Below are 25,658 nucleotides of genomic sequence, written 5' to 3'. Positions count from 1 at the left end.
CATCTAGATCTTCAACGTAGAGTGGGGATTGTCGAGCTCGCCATTCTAGAGCAACACTACGGGTGTTAAAGGAAATGTGGAACTGTTTGCTATGGTTCCAGAGAACTAAAAAAAGAGAAAGCAAGGTGTAATCACATGAAACTTACTGACAAAAATGTTTTAAAAGTCTCATTTTCTGTGCTTGGACACTAGGTGAATCATTATTAACACATCTGAGAAGCAAAAAAGGATGATACAGGCCTGCAAACAATCTGACAAAATGTGAGATTCTGTGACCTTACTGAAATGTGGGTTCACATCATTTTTATTAGACTCCAAATAATAGAGCACAATAAACAGACAAGGCAACATAGCAACTTAGTTCTCATTCTTCATTGTTTTTCCTTTTCCAATCAAGAACTTCAGCAAAAGCCATCTGATTTTTACATTCAATATTCTCTACACTTTATTGCAAAAATACTCTACAAAAAACACCACTAAATGTTTGGGAATTTGTTTTTTTTCGTTTTAAAGGAATTAGAATTGCATACTGACAATACCATGAGTAAATCTCACTGAACAAATGATACTAGCCAATTTTCCATCACGTTCAAGCATTTGGCTCGCATTCATTTACCTGTCTGTGTCTCTAATTTCAAAACTTTCAGTAATCCATCTTCGCCACCACATGCTATGAATCCTTGGTCCTTGTTCCAAGATACACATTTCAGCTTCACGTTGTTGGGAATGGCAATCTGAAAAGCAACCACAGCCACTTTCACAGCTATTCACGAAGAAGTTCGTTGGTGACTTACAGATAAAGGCTAAAGAAAATCCACCACCACCACCACCACCCCCGCCCAAGAAGAAAAACGGTCCTTCTTGCAAAGTGTGAACTGTGATGAAAACGGGCATGGCACGACCCCGGAGCTGCCCTACCATTTGCGAAAGACAGAAAAAAGTGCACACCAGAGAAGGGCACTGACTGCGGAGGAACCCTGTGGGAGAGTCACCTGATGAATGTTTTACCGGAAGGAAGAGGGAAACGGAGGTATAAATCTAGACCATCAGTCCATATTCCCTTTCCATACACACCACTTGGGCTACCCTTTTGTTTTTACTTTTCTCTTGCCCGGCAGCCCACGACAATCCAAAGAATTTAAGGCACCTGGATCAACAATAGGTGGGGGGGGGGGGAAGCCAGAGAAGCACTTGGTGATCTGTCCTGCTGGCTCCCCAAAGACCCAGCCAGGGGCAGGAATGGGAGAGTTGCGCGAGAGGGCTCCTGGCTCCGCCGAGAATTATCTGGGGTTTGAGGCTGGACGATGCAGGAAGGTGGGAGGCGGGAAGGCGAAGCTGAGATCAGGACACCAGATTCGCCTGCAGGATGCCGGAATCGCCCGCAGGACGCTAGAACGAAGGAGAGGCCAGGGCGCCCGCGAGAAAACTCACTTTCTTGCTCAGGTAAAAGAACATTCTGAGAACTCCGAGAGGACGAACCCAGCCGTCCAGGCCCGCCAAAGGAAACCTGTGCTAATTCTCCAGTTGCGAGTACCAGCAACTCCAGGGAGCGCCCGTCGCCCTGGCAACCACAGCCGCCGGGTCGCATCCGGGGCGCCGAGAGACACTTCCGGCTTCGTCCTCGCACCGCCGGGCGTCGTGCGCCTGCGCGGACGTCGGGGGCTTTGGACTAGGCGTAGACGCGGGGCTGAGCTCGCGGTGGGCCCTGATCGCTTTATTTCTGTGCCTTTTTGCCCAGCGCCTGAGGTCAGTGGGTGACCCTCAGCGCCCTGCCTCGTCGCCCTAACTGTCCTTTTGATTGGCTCGGAGGACAGGTCACATCTCAGACGGTCGCGGTGGAACTTGCTTGAGGTGTCAGTATCAGCTCAGTAGCAGAGGCGCTTATGCAGATGAGGTCACAATGATTGGGTATTTTGTGAGCCCCAAAGTCCCCGCATTGTGGAAAGGAAAGGCATTTACTCTATTTGGTGGGCTGGCGCCGTCCGCCAGAAGAAAACGCAATCCTTCCCTTACGCCTTTGGGGATTGGAGAACCCTCTGGCACAATTTTGGGGTAGGAAATTGTGTTTATTCTGTTTTAGAACTTTTTAACAGCTTATTTAAGCTGTTACTGCAGCCCAATGGTTCATGTAAAAGGAATGTGTATGAGCTTTGGGCCTTTGCGGCATATAATTGCCATTGGGGCGTAGCCTTCAATTTTTTTTGAATCATTAAGGTTGGTGTTTGATATTTCTCGCCTGAGGGCGACTGTTTTCTATTCTTTTTCTATCTCAATTCTTTCTTCAGTTCTCCCTTGTTCTTTTTGAATGCTTGGAGAGTTACAAAGCACCGCAATTTGGGCACAGGGCAGAAACTCCCAGGAAACTATTTTAGTCTTAGCTCATCTTTTAATGTATATCGGATTTTCCCTTTTACCATATTCTGCAGCTACTGCTGTTTGAGTTGTATAATCTCGCTCGTACTTCATGCAGCAGCAGCGGCAGCTAATTCCCCCACCTAGTCTTTCTCCATTTCAGGCAAATAAAGTTCAAATCCTTTGAAGTGAGTATTGCCTCACCAGCACACTCAAGAATTGACAAGGGTCCCAGTGCCTTTCCCATCAAATCTAAACCCCAGCTAAAATTAGATTTTCCTTTAATAAGGAAATGTCATTACTATGGTGCCCCCATTCTAAGCAAGCTAATGTGCTTTCTGCCTCCGAGGCCATTTTATATGTCCTGTGATGTTCCTACCCTCTCCCCAATTGTGCCTAGCCAAATGTACAAATCAGGTCTCCCTGAGAAATTATTTCCAAACTTAACCCCCATCCCATTCAGATAATATATTTGTTTTCAAATGTGTATCTTTTTTCAACATCAGACTATAAATTCGGAAGGTATGTTGGCACCTGTGCACAACAAGCTCCCTATACAGGGCTTATGAAACAGATCAGAATTATCTAAACCAGGGGATTCCAATCAATCGGTGACGTATAAGAGATGATTAGTTGAAACTAGTTACAGATGGTCACTCTTGAAAAATCCTCTCTTTAAATACCTTCCCCTAGTGCTTGCACGTGAGGTGTCATTTATTCCTTCTATAGCACCATTTTTCTGTGATATATTAATAGATATTACCGATTCTGTGTTGAAATAAGTTTGGAAAATAATACTGCTCTAAGTCATCTTTCAAAAATGTTGAGAAATGACAATGTATGTTTCATATAATATATACTGTCTTGATGTATTTATTTTTCATTTCTTCCTTTTAAAGTTTCTTTCTTAGATTTTTGACTGATTTTAGGTTTACATCTGTAAGTTATATTTACATTTCAGGTGCTTATATTAATGTACTTCATTATTTTATCCAAATTTAGATAATTTTGTTTGATTCCCTCTCCCATAACATTCTTGATAAAAGCCTATTTGACCTGAACTTACATTTTTAACCTTAAAGGCATGAGATTAAATTATAGGAAGAATTACAACATTGTGTCCTTTAACAAGAAATCATCATGTATTCAAAATAATTGTTAATTCAGCTTAAGGAAATATGTTAATAAATGAAATTGATATGGGTCACAAAAATGTCATGACAATAATATATATAGTAACTTTTTATTATACTAAAGACAATACAAACAAAAAAATTGAGTAGTCAAAGACTATAAGCTTTCAAGCTAAAAAAAAATACATATACCAAATATGTAAGTGAAGAAAAGTTAGGCTTAAACTTTAAAACGACAACATTAGGTTTGTTGTTACTTGTTAGAGCAATATTTATAAATACATAATTTTATTGATTGGATCCTAAAGTGAAACAGTAAAGATAATGTAGGATTCTTTTGTCCTTGGTAAAAAGTTATAATACTCTTAATTCAAAACTAAAGTCTTTAGTTACGTGTTTCTTATAATACTTCACATAGTGTTCACTTGATACGTGTGTGACAATCCCCTGATCACAGCTTTAGTAATACTCGAGCAAAACGTGAGCAAAAAACAAAGCATTAAAGAAACAGTTCTAAATTATATTCACCTCAATTCAATTATATGAACTTTTTTATGTGTAAATACTTTGTATAATTTACACTTTCAATAATAAGACTGATTTATACTATAAATACTATTAAAAATAGATCAAAAGTCCCCATTATAAGAAGGGCTATCTTACTAATATAAACATTTAAAAATCAAATGGCTCAATTGGTAAATAAAGAAATACTAAACTTTTCATTCTATTTCCTATGAATCATTTCACAGTCATAGCTTAGAGACACTAAAGTTTGCTCTTAAGGATATGAATGTTTAAATTTCTGTAAAAAATAATACTGATTCTTCAGAAGATCCTCATACTACTTATCCAGTAGTAATCAAGCATTTGCAATGGCAAATTATTAGCAGGAACATTGAAGTATGCAAAAATATTAAATACACCAAGCTCTCCGTATTTCCAGGTGAAAAATCTGAGTAATTCAACGATGTATTTGTCCATATTCATCTGCTTGCAACTTCCCCAAAATGTCATCAAGTGGCTGGTTGTTAAGGCCAATGCCTTTTTTTTTTTAGACATCAGAAAACATAAACACACTTTCAAACACTTCAATACAAGATAAAAGAAAATAATTACATTCTATTTTAAATTTTAAAAATGAAATTATTTTCTCATCAAAACTCTAATCTAAAACTCAGAAATTGTATTCTTTAGAAAGCATGTAATAAAGCAGTAGTCTTCAGAGATGATGATACAGAGCAGTTGTCTCCAAACATTTTTGCTCCTATCCCCTAAAATAATTTTTTTTTAAGATTTTATTTATTTATTTGACAGAGAGAGAGACAGCGAGAGAGGGAACACAGGCAGGACGAGTGGGAGAGGAAGAAGCAGGCTCCCAGCGCAGGAGCCTGATGTGGGGCTCGATCCCAGGAACCTGGGATCACACCCTGAGCCAAAGGCAGATGCTTAATGACTGAGCCACCCAGGCACCCCCCCAAAATAATTTGACAAATAAGTGATGTCTGTGCATATTTAAATTATATGAAAAATTTCATCATAAGTTTTATTTACAAAATATGCAATTTCTGCCATATCATGAATATTGGTTTTTTAAAAATAAAATCTAGGGGCACCTGGGTGGCTCAGTCGGTTAAGCATCTGACTGTTTCTGCTCAGGTCATGATCTCATGGGTCCTGAGATCAAGCCCTGTGTTGGGCTTTGCACTCAGCAGGGAGTCTGCTTCCCCTCTCCATCTCCCTCTGCCCCTCTCTACTGCTCATGCTGTTTCTCTCTCTCTCTCTCTCTCACTCACTCTTTCTCTCTCTGAAATAAATAAATAAATAACTCTTTTTTTAAAAAAATTTTTTAATTAAAAAATAAAATCTTAATTAGTCTTTCAAATGTATCCTATATATTATTACCATACTGAATGGATACCTATTATCCATCTTTTAAAATCAAATATTTAAAATAAAGGAATTTCTGAGATAACGTATGATTTTTGGTGCTATTGTAAATGGGATGGATTCCCTAATTTCTCTTTCTTCAGTCTTATTGTTCGTGTATAGAAATGCAACTGATTTCTGAGCATTGATTTTGTATCCCGCCACATTACTGAATTGCTCTATAACTTCTAGTAGTTTGGGGGTGGATTCCTTTGGGTTTTCCTTATAGAGTATCATGTCATCTGTGAAGAGAGACAGTTTGACTTCTTCTTTGCTGACCTAAAGGATCTATATTCTAGAAACTACAAATCACTCTTGAAAGACATTGAAGAAGACACAAAAAGATGGAAAAATATTCCATGCTCATGGATCGGAAGAATTAACATAGTTAAAATGTTACCCAGAGCAATCTACACTTTCAATGTCATCCTGATCAAAATACCAAAGACATTTTTCAAAGAACTGGAACAAACAGCCCTTAAATTTGTGTGGAACCAGAAAAGGCCCCGTATCGGCAAGGAATTGTTGAAAAGGAAAAACAAAGCTGGGGCATCACATTGCTGGATTTCAAGCTATACGAAAAAGCTGTGATCACAAAGACAGCATGGTACTGGCACAAAAACAGACACATAGACCAATGGAACAGAATAGAGAACCCAGAAATGGACCCTCGGCTCTTCGGGCAACTAATCTTTGACAAAGCAGGAAAAAACATCCAGTGGAAAAAAGACAGTCTCTTCGATAAATGGTGCTGGGAAAATTGGACAGCTACATGCAAAAGAATGAAACTTGACGACTCTCTCACACCATACACAAAGATAAACTCCAAATGGATGAAAGACCTCGATGTGAGACAGGAATCCATCAAAATCCTAGTGGAGAACATAGGCAGCAACCTCTTTGACATCGGCCACAGCAACTTTTTTCATGACACATCTCCAAAGGCAAGAGAAACAAAAGAAAAAATGAACCTGTGGGACTTCATCAAGATAAAAAGCTTCTGCACAGCCAAGGAAACAGTCAAAAAAACTAAGAGGCAGCCCATGGACTGGGAGAAGATATTTGCAAATGACACTACAGATAAAAGACTGGTATCCAAGATCTACAAAGAACTTCTCAAACTCAATACACGAGAAACAAATAAACAAATCAAAAAATGGGCAGAAGATATGAACAGACACTTTTCCAATGATGACATACAGATGGCTAACAGACACATGAAAAAATGTTCAAAATCATTAGCCATCAGGGAAATTCAAATCAAAACCACACTGAGATACCACCTTACGCCAGTTAGAATGGCAAAAATTGACAAGGCAGGAAACAACAGGTGTTGGAGAGGATGTGGAGAAAGGGGATCCCTCCTACATTGTTGGTGGGAATGCAAGTTGGTATAGCCACTCTGGAAAACAGTGTGGAGGTCCCTTAAAAAGTTAAAAATTGAGCTACCCTATGATCCAGCAATTGCACTACTGGGTATTTACCCCAAAGATACAGACGTAGTGAAGAGAAGGGCCATATGCATCCCAATGTTCGTAGCAGCATTGTCCACAATAGCTAAATCGTGAAAGGAGCCGAGATGCCATTCAACAGATGACTGGATTAAGAAGATGTGGTCCATATATACAATGGAATATTACTCAGCCATCAAAAAGAACGATTTCTCAACATTTGCTGCAACATGGACGGCACTGGAGGAGATAATGCTAAGTGAAATAAGTCAAGCAGAGAAAGACAATTATCATATGGTTTCACTCATTTATGGAACATAAGAAGTAGGAAGATCAGTAGGAGAAGAAAGGGAAGAAGAAAGGGGGAGTAAACAGAAGGGGGAATGAACCATGAGAGACTATGGACTCTGGGAAACAAACTGAGGGCTTCAGGGGGAGGGGGAAATGGGATAGACTGGTGATGGGTATTAAGGAGGGCACGTATTGCATGGTGCACTGGGTGTTATACGCAAGTAATGAATCATGGAACTTTACATCAAAAACTAGGGATATACTGTATGGTGACTAACATAATATAATAAAAAAATATTTAAAATATAATAATAAAATTAAAATAAATTAAATAAAGTAATTTGTATTTCCTTGTATTTGTTTTCCTTTATACTTTCTCCACAGAATTTTATTCTACTTTGAATCTTGAAAATTTTTTCTTAATCACTAAGACTTCTTTGAGGTAAATTTATATAAACAACAAGTACATATACATTTATATTGAAACTGTGTTTAAATTAATTTTCTTTGACCATAAGGCCCCCAGTTTTTTTAATCATCTGGATTGAGTTATCATTACAACTATTAGGAGCACATAAGTGATCAAACAAATAAGTTATAAATGTTGACATAAAATTACTAAAAGTAAAAGGCAAAATTTAATTGGAAAAGTGTCTCTTAATGAAATAAATTGGGGGAGTTTATGAAGCCTTGATTAAAAAACTGTTGAACTGTCCCTTTGTCTGGCTCTCTGGAGATTTTACTTTTCCAAGAAATTCACCTTAGAAGATTCTGGTTAGAGAAGAGGTATGCCTTCCTTGTGTAAAGTTAGGAGAATGGCAATGTGAAGTGAGAGATGGGAACAGAGAATGCCAACTCACCCCCTGTAGCATTTCTGGTAGGTCAATGTAAGGATTTGAAAATGGATTTTTGTAAAACTTTCTGTGCCCCCCCCATATCCCTATCACAATTTGAGTACCACTCCTCTAAGATACCTAGAAACAGTGTCGTTAACTGGAGCTAAGAAAAAATACTTTTCCTGAATTACTCCTTTAGTTAAAGAACTGATTTTGAAAGTTCCTTAGATGGTACCACGTTACATTTCGAAATCTGCTTTTGACCAGTTGGCTAGCCAGGGTGAAGTACGTGTCATCTGAGCTACTGCCTCGCTGATCCGCTAACTCCTTCCGTACACCTACAGATTCTGAACTAAGAGAGCCCATATTAAGGAATCCTAGCATAATAGCTCCATCTGTTAATAACACAATTAGCATATACTGCTATGGAAAAGCACCGGAGAAAGAAATAGACAGCTTTTAACATGTAAATATTAAATGGGCAAAACAGTCTATTAAAACATTTTAAAAGAACTCTAAAAAAATAAACACTGTATTACTACTGCTCATCTTAAAACGTAATGAATAGGGCCCTTATCCTGTGGAATGTCCTAAAATGTTTGGCTCAATTGTACTACCGAGGGTGGCTGAAAGCAGAAAAACCTTCCAGAAAGGATATGTTTGGCATTCAGTCTCTGCAGATATGAGTTGACCCTACCCTGGAATGCCAGTGTGGCTTCACATCCACAAGCATCTTCTGTGGAGATGAGTCTTCGTGCTTCTTGAATGGCTGGTGACGACAGAACACAAAATGTTATAGCTAATTAGAAATCACAGCAAATCAGGAAATCTGTAATTCAATCCTTCCATTTTTAAGACTTACCTAAATGCATTTTCCAGGAGGTAAGAGGATATAAGGGCCCACAGAAAGAGGAGAAAATACTTTGAAATATTAATGTCACAGAAGAAATTGAATTAGACGTTGGGAAACGTTTACAATCATCAAAACTGAGTGTTGATTATATGAGAGTTCATTATATTCTCTATACTTTTGTGACTGTTGGAAACTTTCTATGAGATAAAGTAAATTTTTTTCCCTAAGATTTTATTTATTTATTTGACAGAGAGAGAAACAGCCAGCAAGAGAGGGAACACAGGCAGGGGGAGTGGAAGAGGAAGAAGCAAGCTCCCAGCAGAAGAGCCTGACGTGGGGCTCAATCCCAGGACCCTGGGATCACGCCCAACAACTGAGCCACCCAGGCGCCCCAAGAGATAAAGAAAATTTTTAAAAAGTTGACTAGGGAGAAGCCAAGAATGCAGAGCTAAGATAATTAATCTTATTATGGTACTGTGTCCTTATTAAGAAATGAAAATAAAGAAAACAATTCTCTCTTTGGCCAAATATTTCAAGAATTAAAATTAGGTAATTCCTGATTTCTTATGCAAACTATTATTCTATTGAGTGGTCTGAATTGAGAGTTCTAGTTCTTACCATAAATACTTTGGAAGTAAAAATTTAGGTTTGTATCATTTAAGCAAAGAACCCAGGAGATGGGGTGCCTGGGTGTCTCAGTCGTTAAGCGTCTGCCTTTGGCTCAGGTCATGATTCCAGGGTCCTGGGATCGAGCCCCACATCGGGCTCCCTGCTCAGCAGGAAGCCTGCTTTTCCCTCTCCCACTCCCCCTGCTCGTGTTCCCTCTCTTGCTGTGTCTCTCTCTGTCAAATAAATTAAATCTTTAAAAAAAAGGAACCCAGGAGAATGATAACACTAACTTCTAGTTCTTTCTGAAATACAGTGAGGCATCTATTCCTACTCACTATCATAGCCCCTAAAGTTGCCTAATAGAAATAGGAGTAACTTCCCAGGTCTGAAGACTGATGTATAATCTTCCATGGAGCAGTACCATTCACCTGAGGCCAGAGAATGGTCTTTTGCTCCTATGTTTTCTCCCACATTCTACAAAGATAGGATATAGCGCCAACGTGACCATAAATTCACTTGATTAAATATAATCTATCTACCTGTCCAAATCCTGTTGACTTTTAAGGACAGCCAGCCCAAATCAGTTAGTCAGTAGTAAGCCAGAAAGTATCTACTGAAATTAAGTACATTCCCACCATCCCTGTACAGAGCATGTAATTGGCACTTAAGATGCTTTTCCAGTGTATCTTGCCTGATAAACTAAGTTCTGTGACGGCAAGGGTTCAGTGGGATAGTCTAATAAAAACACTCCCAGAAAATTTTAAAACTGGGATGTAGCACAATTGAAAGTTGAGAGATGGACCCATTCACAATAGCTTCAAAAAGAATGGAATATTTAGGATTAAACTTAACAAAAGAAGTGTAAGACTTGTACAGTACAAACTACAAAACATTGATGTGTCTCCAGTTCCTTCCTCAAGATCTGATAGAGTACTAGGTATGTAAGAGGAGCTCCGTGAAAACTTGCTGACCAAAGAAGTGAATGGCAAATGAGGTCAGGACTAACGCATCAGAAACGAGGCTGGAATCCCCGTCTTCCAGGAGAAGAAAAAAATGCCCAAGACTGATTTTTCTGAGCATTAAACCCATAGATAGGGTAACAGTACTGTGACATACTCAAATTCTAAAAGCAAGCTGTTCCCTGTTATCCTCACCTTCCCCAGGAAGCGGATCCATACTCTACTTCAACTGAAGAAGTATCTACCGAGTAACCGTCAAGTGCTATGGAAGATGCTAGGATACAGTTAACATCTACTACCCTTAGGGGTTGGAGTTTACTGTCCACAGGAGGATAAACACACAAGTCTCAAATTCTGACTTTTCTCCCCAAATCTGCTTCACCCTCAGTCTTCCACACCTCAACAAAGATACCCCATCCTCCTCCCAGTTGCTCAAGTCTGAAATAGGAAAGTCATCCTCATTCCTCTCCTGCCCCGTTCCCCACATCCAGCTTACCACCAAATCCTCTTCATTCTGCCTCAGAAAGGTATCTGGAATCAGCTTGCTTCTGTCACCACTGTCATGCTCCTCACCCAACCCGGGACCATGGCAATAGCCTCCCACTGGTCCCACCCTCTGCCCTTCATCCCTCCAAGCCACACAGCAGCTAGGGTGGATGTGGAAGCAGTGAATCTGGGGGCAAAGGGAGTGACAGGGTGAAGAAGAGAGGTGACCAGGGGCAGGGAGAGAAGGGAATGGATACAGGGCTTCAGTTTGGGATGAGAACGTTCCGCAGATGGAGAGTGGGATGGTCGGCCACCATAGGAATGCACTTAACGCCACTGAACTAGATGCTTAAAAAGGGTTAAAGTGTGAAATGGGATGTTATGTGTATCTTACATCACAACAACGACAACAAAAATCCAACTTAGGAAGAGGCTGTAATTAGAAAAACAGAGAGGAAGGAATCAGGAGGGAAGAATGGCTGGGGGGAGACTTGCTTCATGTGACGACAGCTGGGAGCCTCCGGAGGACCGGGACCAGGAGGACCACTCAGACTTCAAAAGGAAAACTTCCTCCTAGAAGATGACCCATCCAAACAAAACGGGCTCAAAGGGACAGTCCCTACCTGAACACGTCTTCTTGTCTTCGTTCAGGGTGTAGCCGGCGTAACAATCGCAATGATAGGCCGCGGCCCCGTCATCCACGCACAGGTGCTGGCAACCGTGCGAGCCCAGAGCACACTTGCTGCGAACTGCCCGGGCGTGGGGCAGGAAAGAAAAGAGTCCCAGGTTACAGTGGGGAAGGAAACACCAATTTCTGGGAGAGAAAAGCTTCGGTTGGGTCGTAACAGATGCTGAGAATGAACCCTTCCGCCGTCAGCGACACAGCTCCCGCCTTTCAGTAGAAAGCCTGTCTTCCTTTCCTACATCTCACATCCCTCCAGCCCCACCTTTTCCTGCCTCCCCCCTTTCCTTCTCATTTCTTGCAGATATCTGGGGGTGCCTCATCTTCTCCTCCTGCCTGCAGTACGGGGGCCGCACTGAGTCTTGAGTATGTTCCGGAACTTACCTTGGGCCTCTCCTGATGCGTGTCAAGTGCCTCCAGCATCCCCACTACACATGGATCATCTTCACCGTGACCAACAATAACGTACTAGCGACCCACTTGCACATGGAGCTAAATGTGATGCGGCACAGAAGCGTGACGCTGTGCTGACCAAGGGCCTGGCCTTGATAGCGTGCAAAGTGGGACGGAACGCACCAGCCCCCACACACGCACAGTGGTAATAGTGGTGATGGTGAGGAGAGGCGTAGGTTTGGATAGTGGAGCGTTTATTATCTGTCACAGAAATAAATTACAAGGAGGAAGACAGTTGGCCCAAATTTGAGTGGAGGGCGAAGAGCTATGCTCATCTCGTCCCGTGTGTGGACTGGCCCAGGACAAATGAAAGGAGCAGGTCTCCTTTCATAAACCCGGGGGACACAGGTTCTTCCTCCACCCTCGCAGGGACCAACCGAGTTTGTCTGTCCCCCTCTAACTTTTCAGCGTCCCTCCACACTCAGGAAACTTCCATGGCTCACTATTGCCTATGAAAGAGCTTTGAGTGAAATGCAAGTCTCTACGTGTCTTTCTAACTCTAACACGGATATTCCCCTTCATGACTTCAGATTTTTCCAGCACAATGCCGAATAGTAGGGGATGCCTGTGTGGCTCAGTCGGTTGAGCGTCTATTGGTTTTGGCTCAGGTCATGATCTCAGGGTCATGGGATCTAGCTCCGTGTTGGGCTCTGCGCTCAGCCTGGAGTCTGCTTGAGATTCTCTCCCTTCCCTTCTCCCTCCCCCGCTGCCCCTCTCCCTGCACATATGTGCACTCTCTCTCTCTAAAATAAATAAATAAAATCTTCTTTAAAAAATGCTGAATAGTAGAATGTTTCATTTTTTCCCCTCATCCCAGCCTAGCAGCTGCTCTGCAGATAACAGCTGGTCACGCCTCCACCCCAGCCCCTGACCTGGGGCTCCACGTTTAATCTACAAGCCTTGCTACTGCCCAGCAGGGGAAAAAGCAGGCTGCTAGAGATGTGACCCATGGTATGTACCCCAGCTTCAGAACAGTATCCATTATTACTTCAAAATATATAAATACTGCTCCGCATTGGGCTCCATAAATATACTTTTTTCTAACCTTCTAACTTTCCACTATCTGGTCATGCCCTTCTTCCACCTTTGCTGTCCTGTGATGGCAACCACGCATGGCAACCATGAAACGTTACGGCCTGCACGTGACCGCATGTGTGACCACCAAAGCAAGCGCCTGGGTTCAAATCCTCGCTCTGCAACTTACTAGCTGTGTGACCATGGGCAAGTTACTTAACCCGTCTGGGCCTCAGCTTCCTCATAAAGGTGCTGTGAGCAATAAATGTGTGACTGTGTGTGAAATGCCTAGAACCACATATGGCATACAGTAGGCACTGAAGAACATTGGCTATTGTGACCTGGGAGTATGGCCTGGAATAGTCTGCCTTAACTGAGCAGTTTTTTTACTTTTTTTAAAATAAAATAATCCCACTTTGTTCCATAACATCTATTAGTTTAAATGTAAATTTGTGTTAGTGTCCTTTTTCAAGGTCTTCAATGTCCCTGGCTGTGTAAGGAACCAAGCGGAATACCTATAACCAGTTTGAGAAGCGCAGCCATGAGGCCTCTCTCCACCCCAGTGACTTAGTCCTACCCCCTGAGCAAACCAACACAAGCCACTCCCCTTGGCCATCTGGCTCTCCAGTCCTCCGTCTAAACCTTCACCATCCTCAAGGCCCACCTGCTGCCCTACACGCTCCGTGCCCTTCCCCAGACAGCCCGCCTCCCCCGCTGCCACAGCCCTCCATTACTGTCTGTCCCTCTCCCCGGCTAGTCTCTGCTTCCTCTTTGTGCCCAGCCTGTAAATTGCTCAGAGGCAGAAAATGTACATCCCCACAGGGCTTTGCACAGTCCTGGGAACAAAATAGGTGCTCAGTACCCTTTAATTGATTTCTTTCTTTTCTTTTTAAGGGCATGGGTCATGTGCCATTTCCCTTAGCCTCTCTTGAAAAGGTCACATAATATCGCTCCTCAAGGGACAGGAGCACATACATAAAAATCTAAAAAAAGTTTGAATGCGCCAAAATTAAACACCGCCTTGAGAGGCAGGAATTTCTCTCAGAAGTGTTTTTACATTATAAATGCCACCCTGTTCTGCCAGTGAGTTTAAATCAAATTAATGAGGATTCGCCAAGTCATAAGGCTCAGATTCACAGAAGATTCATCATCTAGAAACCGTCAGGGAACAACTTACTTCAAATTTACTGGAAGATCTGTGTGGGTCTAATTCAGTCATTGACAAAGTCTCCTTTACTAAAACAATCCAGCTTTAAGATTAACACTACAGAAAAGTTCCAGGGCAAGTTTTCATTGGAAAAAGATCAGTTCAGCCTATCACACCAAGTAGTTACTGTCCAACTGACTTCCTCTAAAGTTCCCATTTACTTTACAAGTCCCCAGTGTACAGAGCTATAAAATTTTCCTGGATAAGCATCCTACATTCAATTAGCTTTTCTCATATCCCTCACTCCCTACCCATTTCTGAAATGAGCTATATTTCTGAAATTGAGCTATATATAGCAATGTGTGTCTTGATCTATAAGCAGGATAGAAGGTCTAGAGACTGATTCATTAAAATATCTTCAAGAATCTCTTGCTGTGTGAATTGCAAGTTGGTTTCACTGCCATAGAAAGAGCCAGCTATGAAAGAATTTGTTGAGTGGACCTTACCTGAACATGTTTTATTATCTGCATTCAAAGTATAACCCTCGTAGCATTCACAGTGATGGGACCCATCTCCGTCATTCACACAAATGTGCTGACAGCCATGTGTACCAAAGGCACATTGGTCTTGAGCTGCCAAAGAAAAGTCCAGGAGAAAATAAATTAAAAGTGGAGAAGTCTTTTATTACCCATATATAGAAATCTTCTTACCTGCGGCTAGAAATATGTAAGAAGCAAACCTATTGGAACCTTCCACAGCCATCTGTACTATTGGCTCGTACCAGAAGTTAGCGGAGTTTAACAAAATCCTACACACAGTCAGTCCTTAGTCTTTTTTTCCCAACTGCTTTTTCAAAATCATCCAGACTGAGTTTTTATAATCTAAGTATCTCATAAATGCTTAACAAATAAACAAATAAATACTAAAGCATTCCTTTTAGTTTATAGTATTTACGCTGAATCAGAGGGATACCAACGATGTGGCTAATTACACTAGATTCAGAAAGACGTCGAATTTAAGTTTGAAGAAACTATAATTCAGCCCTCCCCTGTTCTAAGGAAAGAAGCTGAACCTGAAGGAGACCAGCTGACTCAGCACAACATCAGAACTCAAGACCCAAACTGTCACTCCAAGCACTTTCCTATACATGGACATGATAATTTTTTTGTCTTTAAACTTTTCATTTTGAAATCATTGCAGGCATATGGGAAAGTTCCAAAAATAGCACAAAAAGTTCTGTACTTCACCCCATTTCCCCAAATGTTAACATCCCATATAACCATAGCACACTTATCAAAACCGGGAAATTTAACGCTGACACAATGCTATTAACCAATCCACAGATCTTAGTAAAATGTTGCCATTTGTTCTACCACAATGTCCTTTTTCTGGTCCAGGATCCAATCCAGAATCCACACTACATTTCATTGTCACATGTCCTTAGTCTCCTCCTCTCTGGGACGTTTCCTCCATCTTTGTCTTTCATGACCTTGACAGCTTTGAAAAGCCCTGGAAAATTACTTTGTAGAATGTCTCTCAGTTTGGGTTTGTTTGAAGTGTCCTCATGATGCTGAATTTTTAACGAAGACAACAGAAGTGCTATTGTGCCCTCAGGACATTCTGTCAGGAGGTGCATGACGTCACTGCGGGTCATTACTGGTGGGGTTCCCTCGGATCACTTGGTGGAAGTGGTGTCTGCCAGGTCTCTCCACTATGAAGTAACTGTTTATCCCGTTGCAGGTAATAAGTATCTTGTGGAGCGGTCTTTGATTTTAACTTTCTAAGCTGTCTCTGGGGCTTGGAAAGCACCGCCAGGGCTGGCTACAGAGAAGGAAACGAACAACACACCCACATATGGGGGCCTTGATACGCACATACCTGCTGCCACTTCTGACTTTTCTAATAAGACTCAGAAACGGGAAAGGCCCAAGAGAGAGAAACCAACCGAGGGCCTTGTCAGTGCGCCCTACCCCTCCAACACCGGCTAGGGAGGTACGCAGACGGGGAGGTAGCAGAAGGAAAGCCTCCTCCCCCACTTACCTGAACACGTCTTCTTGTCTTCGTTCAGGGTGTAACCTTCGTAGCACTCACAATGGTAAGAGCCAGTTCTGTCGTTCACACAGATGTGTTCACACCCATGAGTGTTCAGAGCACACTTATCGATAGCTATCAAAAGACCATCAGAACAAAAGTAAACACGCGGAAAACACGGTAAATTAGTTATGAGCCAACACACACACACACTGAAACGGGGGGTGGCCTAGCACAGCAGAAAGGCCACAGGACAGGAGGTTGGAAACTGATTTCTGTGCTGGCTCCTTCACTAACAGACCCCAAGACATGGGTAAGTCGTCTTCCTTCCCCGGGTCTCAAGTTCATCATCTATAAAATGAGTAGGTTGAATTAAATGACCTCTAAGTTTCCTTCCTCCCAAGAGCTTTTTTCAAGGATGTTTTATAAAAAATGGACCTAGTTCCCACCTTTACTGATTATATGTGAGTATCCATATACCAGATGAATGAGAACCTCTCTAAAGCTTCTTCTGTGTCTAAAGTCACGGAGCGGCTCTGGTCACAGAGACAAAGGGGCGGCTTGTATTTAATTAAGTAAAATCCAGGAAAAGTTCCAAAATCCTCAAAAGGACCAAGAGTTCTGGCCCCCTTCCGGACTAACCCATTTCCCTACTAACCCTTTTCTTGAAAACTAATTATACACACTATAAAGAAGCTGATTTATGTCTTACCTCACTCTTCTCCAACAATTTTGGAGGAAAAACACTAATAAGCCACCGTGAACCAACCCCAAGGCAGTTAGGAGAAAAGCATAAGGCCAGTCCCACGCCTGGAGAATAGGGCCCCAGCTAAGTCCCAGCCAGGCACACTCCCCGAAGCAGGCCTCACCTGAACACGTCTTCATGTCGGCGTTCAAGGAGTACCCTTGGCTACACTCACAGTGGTGCTTGCCTTCCCCGTCACTGACACACACGTGCTGGCACTGGTGTATGCCAAGCGCACACGGGTCCAGGGCTACACAGCAGAAGCGTACAACCGTCAGTATCCACACATAAGAGACGTTCCAGATACTTGTTTCACGTCAAAGGCATCACCCTCTGGTTCCTTCTCAATGAGAGCTCGCTACAAAAACTGGCTACTGGTTTTCTGCCTCTGGCTTATTGGAAATACCACTCTTACAGGAATAATGTTACTAATTTAAAATTACAGGTTTCATTGGCAGCTTTCTCAAAGAGAAAGGAAACTTTGCATTTGGAGCGGAAGCCAAACACTTACCCGGGTCAGACAATTTGGTATTTTATTCAGTCCATCCACCTAGCCCGGGAAAAAGACTTTTACTTCCCAACTGCAAGAAACAGGGAGAACTACAATGCACTTCTGGAAGGTCTATGAGCTAGGTGTCCTGTTGCAGCCAGAATCTGCTTTCCAAGGCCTCTAGAGTCCGTGTCAAAACAGAATTCACACGCTGGCCTGCCCCTCGGCCTGGAACTCACTCACTCTTGGGCGGCAGTACATATTTGAACATGCGAACCGCGGAGGGCAAGGCAGGTAACCGCCTTCTGAATGAGCAGCGTGGACGTGTGAGCCTAAACGTACACGTATGTGACTTCTACTATCTGCGAGGAGAATGGACTCACACGCTAGATGCAAGCAGGTAAAAAGAAAAGGAAGAAAAGAATAAACGAGATTACGTCAGCTAAGCCACATCCCCGATTTTCACTCCTGGAGGTGTTTATATCTCGTTGGATTTTTTTCCTAGTGACATGTTTTGAAAGAAGAATCAATGAATTTAGTCATTGCTGAGAAACCAAGGAGGCCTTTTGGAGGAGGCTGGCACCCCAGGCAGGTAACCCAGCCTCGACTGCTCTGGCAACAGGTCAAGGCTAATATTTTCCCAAGAAGGGCCTTTTCATGCAATGATCTTTCCAACCCGTTGACTACAACAAGCTGCCCCTCAGTCTTTTTTCCATAGAGAGGACATTTTTCCCCCAGAACAAGCAGGTCTTTTGTACCAGAAGGAAAAGATTGCCACTCACCACTTGCTACTTTATGGCCTTCACGCCCAACCCCAGGTGCTAGCTTTGAGACCCAACTCTGCCACAGACCAATGTCTTTATGGAAAAGCTCTCACCCACAAGCACACGGGGGTTTTCCTGGGAGAAAGAAAGCCATGTTCTTTTGAGAAACCAATGAATGCCAAGTGGATGCCACCAAAGCCAAGGACAGCTTGTGAAGGCCCAGTGTCCTGGGAAAGGAAAGACAAGGGGCCACCGGCCAGGTCTGGCCGAGTTGAGGCCAAACTTTGCTCCAGACCAAGACTTCATCTCCCATTTCCTGACAAACTGGGGTGATTGCTGAGTCCCACATTAATTTTGATATAAAGTCTCCTTGAAATTTGCAAATTATAATTACTGATTCACTTGTGTGTCTCATCACCACCTCCAGACTATTGCTTGAGAGTAGGGAGGGAATACCTTTATCTTTGTATCATCAGTGATCAATTAATGCGTATCGAATAAAGGGATGAGGAAGAGGTTACACAACAAAAGGTATCTACATTTTAAAATTCACCTGAACTAGAAATTTGCCCACACCTGTTTCAGATATTCCACAGAGGGCTTTGAAAGACTATATCACTAAATAATACCCATGAATATGGGTAGATAAAGACAAAACATAGATAGATAGATACAAATTAAAAAAGAAACATGAGCACCTGGGTGGCTCAGTCAGTTAAGCATCTGCCTTCGGCTCAGGTCATGATCCCAGGGTCCTGGGATCAAATCCCGCATCAGGCTCCCTGCCCAGCAGGGAGTCTGCTTCTCCCTCTCCCTCTGCCCCCTGCTTGTGCTCGCTTGCTCTCTCTCTCTCTCAAATAAATAAATAAAATATTTAAAAAAAAAAAAGAAAAAAAGAAACTTAAAAATAAGAAAGCATGAGTTTCACATATTCATAATTCTGATCAGTGACTAAGAATAAAGCCCCGCCTTAAAAGAGTTCATATTCATGGATTTGACTGATTCATGCTAAAAATTCCGATTAAATTAGCATGCTCAGATTCAAACTCCATCCTAAAGGAAAAAAGAAGGACAGTAACAATCTTTTTTTTTTAATCTGTTTCTTGCTATCTCACAAGCAAACTGAAATCTCAGTCCCTCCCCCCATCCTTAATCCTGTCCCTCCACAAAGAATAATCAGACAAAGAGCAGAATCTGAAGACTAGAGGATCTAGAGAATAAGCAAAGCCCGGCCTGACAGTTACACTGGAATGCCAGGGACCCTTCCCGGGCAGACAGATGCTGCTCCCCGTCTTCTGCGGGAAAACAAGCAGAGTTCTGTTAAAGCCAGAGAGGCGAAAGCTGAAGAAAACGTCTGGGGAAAATGGACTTGTGGGCAGAGGGGAGAAAAGATGTGTCTTGACTTTTTTATTTTTATTTTTTTCTGACCCCATCAGGGAACAGCAGGATCATTTATCCTGGATATTTCCAGAACTTCACATTTCTAATGCAAACATGAAGACTTTTATGAGCAAACCAAGTTATATATAAAGCAACTCTATATTACTAAACCAACAAACTGTGTTTAAGTTGGTAAAAAATTCAAGAAAGGCACTGCTTATATGTCAGTTTTCCTAAAGTTTCTACCAAAAAATAAGAAGAAGAAGAAGAAGAAGAAGAAGAAAAAGAATACATCTCTTTCTTTGGATACACAATATCTGAATTTTCTAGTTGGGACCAAAAACTTACCGCAAAAGGTTTCCTGGAATCTAGAGGAAAGTTTCTCAATGACCCCGTAGGTCTCCACGTAGAAAACATGCTCGTCTAGGGGCTCACTGGCAATCATCTTGAGGGACTCCATGTCTGCCCGGTCCACACCCACGGCATAGAGTTCAATACCAGACGCCCGGGCCCGAGCTGCCACCTCATTCACCTGGTCCTGGGGCCTCCCGTCTGTCACAATGATGGCCACCTTAGGGATGTTGGAAGTGGGTCCCCGAGCTCCTGCCTCCACCGTGAAGGCCTCATCCATCGCTGTCTGGATAGCCAGGCCCGACATGGTGCCTGTAGACAAGGGTGTGATCCGGGCCACAGCCTGTTTCAGAGACTGCTTATCTGAGTGGGTCTGGAGATGGAACTCAATCTTCACGGTGCTAGCATAGTTCACCACTGCCACCCGTGTCTCCGCCGCCCCAATGTCCAGAGTGTCAATTATCTGGGAGACGAAGGTTTTCACCTTGGTGAACTCCAGGGGCCGTACACTACGAGAACTATCGATGATAAACACCAAATCCAAGGGCCTGCTCTTGCAAAAACCTGCAAAGAAGGGTGCGGGGAACAGGTATGGCTGAGCAATGATGTGATTCCAATCAGAAATGGGGCAATCCTCACACCCAGAGAGCCCTGGGGTTGGGGGCCCCACTGTCTGCTATCTTCCCCCAAGACCATCATCCTCGCTTTGGATGCTGAAAGCACCAAGGTCCTTCTGAATTCCCCAGTGAGAATTCACATAGAGGGGTGAAGTTTCTCCAACGATCTCACCTACAGGCTGGCTGAACCCCAAACTTTCACCTAGAACCCCATCCCTCTGTTTCAGATATTGCTCCCAAGGTTCCTCTTGACTCCCAGAAATGAATGGTGTTGAGACCTCTCTTGGGCACCTCGGTCATGGGACAATGGAACAGTGGCAATGGGACAGTGGCCCCGAACAGTGTGAAAGGTAAACTCGCAGCCCTGCCCAGGCCTCACAGACACCTCAGGCAATGGCAGAGTTCGAGGCAAGCACTCTGGTGCTTTTCTGGAAGCTTCCTTCTTCTACTCCCCCACCAATGGGGTAAAAACTGCCTAGAGTAACCTTAAGTGCCCCCTCCTTCTCATCATTCATCAAGTTTAGTGAACTTTGGGGCCCTGCGAGCCTGAGATACTTAAAAGTGAGAAGAGACATGACACCCTGATCCACACCTGTTGTGCTTCCAGCTCTGTGCGTGTGTCTGGTTTTCAGGAGTGGAGACGTCCACTGGTATCTACCCTCCGCCCCCACCAAACTCTCGCAGTCACCCCTTTCATTTTTTTCATTCATCAAATACTTTTGGGGGGACCTACCATTTATTTAGCCCTGGGGCTACAGAAGCAAAGAAGCTTCTATCTTTCCTACTCAAAAGTACTGAGCACCGGGGCCCCTGGGTGATGCAGTAGGTTAAGCCTCTGACTCTTGGTTTCAGCTCGCCACCCGCTGGCCCTGCTCAACAGCAGTCAGCTTGAGATTCTCTCTCCCTCTCCCTCTGCCCCTCCCTCTTTCTCTTTTTCTCTAAAATACATAAATAAATCTTAAAAAAAAAAAAAAAAAAGTACCAAGCACCTTGAAATAACACCACACATCTTTGGGGCGCCTGGGTGTCTCAGTCAGTTAAGGGTCTGCTTTCATGATCCTGGGGTCCTGGGATGGAGCCCTGCATCGGGCTCCCTGCTGGGGGAGGGGCCTACTTTTCCCTCTCCCTCCGTCCCTCCCCCCAGCTCGTGCTCTCTCTCTCACTCACTCTCTCTCTCTCTCTCACTCAAATAAATAAAATCTTTTTTAAAAACTATTTTATTGATTTATTTGAGAGAGAGAGCGCAAGAGCACGAGCGTGGGGGAGGGAGAGAGGGAGAAGCAGGCTCCCCACTGATCAGGGAGCCCCATGCAGGGCTTCATCCCAGGACCCCGGGTTCATGACCCGAGCCAAAGGCAGACGCTTAACCGACCGAGCCACCCAGGCACTCCTAAATAAAATCTTAAAAAAAAAAAAAAGAACCCACAAAACCACACATCTTTATTTTTGTCTCTTCTTTCTTCCCCTTTTCCCCCAATCTTGTTCTAAACTCTCTCTCCTAGCCACCAAAATCAAGTCCAAAAGTCAGGACTGGCTGAGCAGAGAGCCAGTTATTAAACATCTTTTTCAAGCCATTCTTCCTCCTCTACACACACACACCTCATCGTACACACCAAGTCCTGAATGGAAATGTAACTGGGGCTTGGGCATGAGGCATCAACCAGGGTTCTCTCCTTTCCTAACAAGGGGGCTGAAGGTGACGCCACTGTAAGAAGGCAACTTACTCAGTGACTAAAGGGAAAAAATGGATTCCAAACAAATTCCTCTGCAAGACAGTTTGTGACAGAGAAAGCCCTATCTGGAACAGGAGTGATGCCCATTTTTCTTCTAAAAATGGGAAATTATCTTCTTGGTTTTATCCTGCTTCCTGGAGGTATTCAATTCAGAAAATAAATCAGACATTACTTTCAATAACGTTTTAGAGATCATAGGACACAAAACTGACAACCCTGTGAAGTTAGAGGTGCCAAGGTTGTTTTTATACCCATTTTACAGGTGAGAAGCCTGAGGTTCTGGAAGGTGTGTGAGCCAGAAAACAGCAGGTCATGGATGGGATTCCATGGTTCCTGACTCCCAGCCTAAAGGGGCTTTTCACTGAATGGCTGCCTCTCTCCAAGGCAATATTTTCCACCAAAAAAAAAAAAAAAAATCAACATTATTTCATGTACCTAGCAAACATCCTTCATGTTGACTTTGAGCCCCCACCCTGAAATATGCTGTATGTCATGTATTTAGTTAAGTCAAAAGGAATTAAGTCTTTTTTTTTTTTAAACAACTCCTGAATTTCATTTCATCCCTTGATTACCATGCATCAGGAGCAAAGAAGAATCCTTTGAAAATCCTTCCTGGACATGGATGTAGGTATTTTTACATAATTACAATAAAACGAAAAATACATGGTGATATGAAATTCATATTTGACAACGATTTCCCTAACACCCAAATCTTGTCCTGACTAATGTCAAGGTTATGTTCTTATGGTAAATGTGCATGAGTCCCTCCTTCTCCCACGGAATCCTTTATGGGAGGTTACAGGGGGTGTGGTGGGCAGAATAAAGCTCCTTCGCCCCCCAAAATATTCATGTCCGAATCCCTGGAACCTGTAAGTATGTTACTTTATGTGGCCAAAAAAAAAAAAAAAAAAAAAAGACTTTGCAGATGGATTAAGTTAATGACCTTGAGATGGGGAGTTTATCCTGGATTTTGGTGTGGGTTCAATGTAATTACGGAGCCCCTAAAAGTGGAAAAGAGAGAGGCAGGAGAGATCACAGTGATGAGATGTTAAGAAGGACCCAACCTGCCTTTGGTGGCTTTGAAAACAGGGAAAAGGCCATGAGTCAAGGAGTGAAGGTAAGCTCTACATGTTGAACCAGGCAAGGTAACAGTCTCCCCTAGATCTTTCCCAAAGGAGCACAGCCCTGCTGACACAATTTAACCCTTTGAGACTAGTGTTGGACTTCTGGTCTACAGAACTCTTAGATAATAAGTCCGTACTGTTTTTAAGTCACTGAGTTTGTACTACTTTGTTACCGAAGCAATACAAAACTAATACGGGGGCTCAACTCAGATGGCAGGGAATTCTGTGAGCATCTGGTTACTCCCTGATTTGGACCCCCTCTGCAACATCACTGTTTTTGAATCTCACTCGCCTTTACTAGACAGCAGACCTTTGATTCTCAGAAACCAGGAAAGTGAGGATCTGAATTTCCTAAAAGATTTCCATACTTACAATTTTGCTGATTTTTGATAGTCCTGCCAGAAATAAAAGCCCATAGCAAAGTACAGCAATTTCTGGTTGCAAAAAGGAGGGAATTTGGGAAAGGGTGAAATGTGATGTTTATGAAAGGATTATCATTCAAGATCAGTTTGGATTCCAAGTAATGCAGGGCCAGTGCTGCTTTGGGGGAACAGGAATCCCTCCTCCCTCTCCCAGTCCCATCCCCAAGGGAGGTGGGTCAGGCTGAGAGGCAAGGTTACCTTTTAGAAGAAAGGCTTCCCTACACTCCCCAAACTGCCCCCCTCCTCCCAGCCCAGAGCAAAGCAGGCTACCAGCTGAATTTAACCCTTGTGAACCCTGGTACTCCCTGGCTCAAAGACAATGCTGTCAACATTTCAAATCCAGCCCATTGGGGCTGATGCAGGAAAGAATCCTTTGTGCTCTTTCCCAACATTATCCAGAAAGGTGCAGAAGGGGATAGACCAAACAAACCAACCTGAGGCATGAATGAGACTGGAGACTCAGAAAATGGTTTGGTGCAGCTTCTCTTCAGCAAGACTGAAACTGGACATTTTGGTAATGAAGATAAAATTTTATGTAAACCCCCTTTAAGAGCGTGGTAGATTGTAGCAGTGGAAAGATCCTTATGTGGGATTTTGGAGCCCTGAATTCTATTCTGAGCTCTGGCACTGATTTGCGGGGTCATTTGATAAGCCTCGGTTTATATGCTTTTAGGGGTTGTGTCAGGTGATCTTCCAGCTCTGCTACTCTAGGAACCTGTGCCAGAGGAACCAACTACTGACCAAACAGGGCAATGGAAAATTGTTTGTCAAAGACCCAGTGTCTTGGGTGTTTGAAGATCCAAGAGAGTACAGGTTGGGACTGGGACCCAGTCAGTTCAAGCAGAACACCTGGTCAGGGGCAGAAGAAGAGGTGGAGACCAGGATGGTTACAGGAGAGGTCTGGGGCCATCCAGGGCGCCCATCAGGTTTCCTTCTTGGCCTCCACCTCCACTCCCTGGTGTGGATTCCGTTCAGAATTCCGCTCCAGATCCTAGATTGGACTGAGACAGCTTGAAGGCTGTGGCTGGGGGAGGGAGGGTCACACTCTGATCTGGGGCTATAGATGAAGTGATTTCCAGAGAACTAAAGGCAGAATCTCAGGAAGGGTTTGCTCAGCTGCACAGAGGTAGGTAGGGGCTGGCACAGAGCGCTGGGAGGCGCCCGGTGTTCGCACGCTGCCCCATCCTCCAGGCCCAAACTGCAGAGGGAAATGGCTGGAGTTTGAGCTTCAGGAGACCCAAATTCTAGTCCTATGAGTGACTTCGGGCATCTCCCTTCCCTTGTCTGGACCCGTTTCCCCCACAGGATTCATCGAGGACGGGATTCTTCTGCATTGCAGTCCGCTCAGGCTGGGATGGATGGAACACTTGGCGGCTGCGCCAAGCTTCTCCTGTTTGATGCTCCGCTTCCCCTACCACTCATCCCTCCCGCCCGGCCCTCCCCACCTCCCTCTTGCCGGCTGTCCCTCCCTGGTGCCCGCTCTTGTCCCTCCCAGGCGGGGGTCCCACTCCCAGCACCGTACCTGCGCCGCGGGCCCCGCCGGGCTGGCTGGCCCCGGAATAGGGCGCGCCAGTGGGGGCGGCCGAAGCAGGGCGGCGCCCGGGGCTGCCCCCTGGGCCCCGCGTCCCCAGCCTCCGCAAGCCCGGGCGGGCCAGGGGGCCTGGGGCGGCGGGGGTCGGCGGCAGCAGCAGCAGCAGCGGCCAGAGCAGCAGGAGCATTCCCGAGAGGTGGCGCGGCATGGCGGGCTCCGCACTCCTGCAGGTGTCGTCGTCAAAGTTCGCTCGCTCCAGCAGCCAAGGGCTTGAG

General features: G+C 43.8%; 2 protein-coding genes and 1 long non-coding RNA gene across 4 annotated transcripts in view; 1 reads left to right on the top strand and 2 right to left on the bottom strand.

Annotated features, from left to right (window-relative positions):
- Positions 1 to 1,670, bottom strand: part of WDR35 (WD repeat domain 35) — a 57,075-nt gene extending 55,405 nt beyond the window's left edge. For both annotated transcript variants that reach the window (XM_026519378.4, XM_057309248.1), the window contains exons 1-2: positions 1,432 to 1,670; positions 617 to 734 (exon numbers count right to left, since the gene is read on the bottom strand). In XM_026519378.4, the coding sequence (XP_026375163.2) occupies positions 617 to 734; positions 1,432 to 1,455 (142 nt within the window). In that variant the 5' untranslated portion in view covers positions 1,456 to 1,670. The remainder of the gene's footprint in view (positions 1 to 616; positions 735 to 1,431) is intronic.
- A 192-nt stretch (positions 1,671 to 1,862) lies between these two features.
- LOC130543151 (uncharacterized) lies at positions 1,863 to 5,853 on the top strand. The gene is made up of 2 exons (XR_008958255.1): positions 1,863 to 2,052; positions 5,714 to 5,853. It is a non-coding gene; the product is annotated as an uncharacterized LOC130543151 (long non-coding RNA).
- MATN3 (matrilin 3) lies at positions 4,152 to 25,658 on the bottom strand. Its single transcript, XM_057309249.1, has 8 exons — positions 25,375 to 25,658; positions 19,954 to 20,520; positions 17,096 to 17,221; positions 16,236 to 16,361; positions 14,702 to 14,827; positions 11,523 to 11,648; positions 8,653 to 8,761; positions 4,152 to 4,507 (listed from the first exon to the last, which is right to left on the bottom strand). Exons 1-8 carry the CDS (start codon positions 25,589 to 25,591, stop codon positions 4,450 to 4,452), a joined length of 1,455 nt encoding a protein of 484 aa, XP_057165232.1. The 5' UTR covers positions 25,592 to 25,658; the 3' UTR covers positions 4,152 to 4,449.

The sequence above is a fragment of the Ursus arctos genome, unplaced genomic scaffold (assembly GCF_023065955.2).
Source record: "Ursus arctos isolate Adak ecotype North America unplaced genomic scaffold, UrsArc2.0 scaffold_8, whole genome shotgun sequence".
In the NCBI taxonomy this organism is placed as follows: domain Eukaryota; kingdom Metazoa; phylum Chordata; class Mammalia; order Carnivora; family Ursidae; genus Ursus; species Ursus arctos.
The sequence above is the reverse complement of the archived record's forward strand: the minus strand, read 5'-3'. Positions and strand labels throughout refer to the sequence as shown.

Coding starts and splice junctions, on each gene's coding strand:
- MATN3 (XM_057309249.1), bottom strand. CDS start 25,591: ATGCCGCGCCACCTCTCGGGAATGCTCCTGCTGCTCTGGCCGCTGCTG. Junction 20,521..25,374: donor CGGCGGGGCCCGCGGCGCAG/GTACGGTGCTGG, acceptor CCTTCTTTGCAG/GTTTTTGCAAGAGCAGGCCC. Junction 4,508..8,652: donor CTGCAGAGACTGAATGCCAA/ACATATCCTTTC, acceptor TAACAACCAGCC/ACTTGATGACATTTTGGGGA.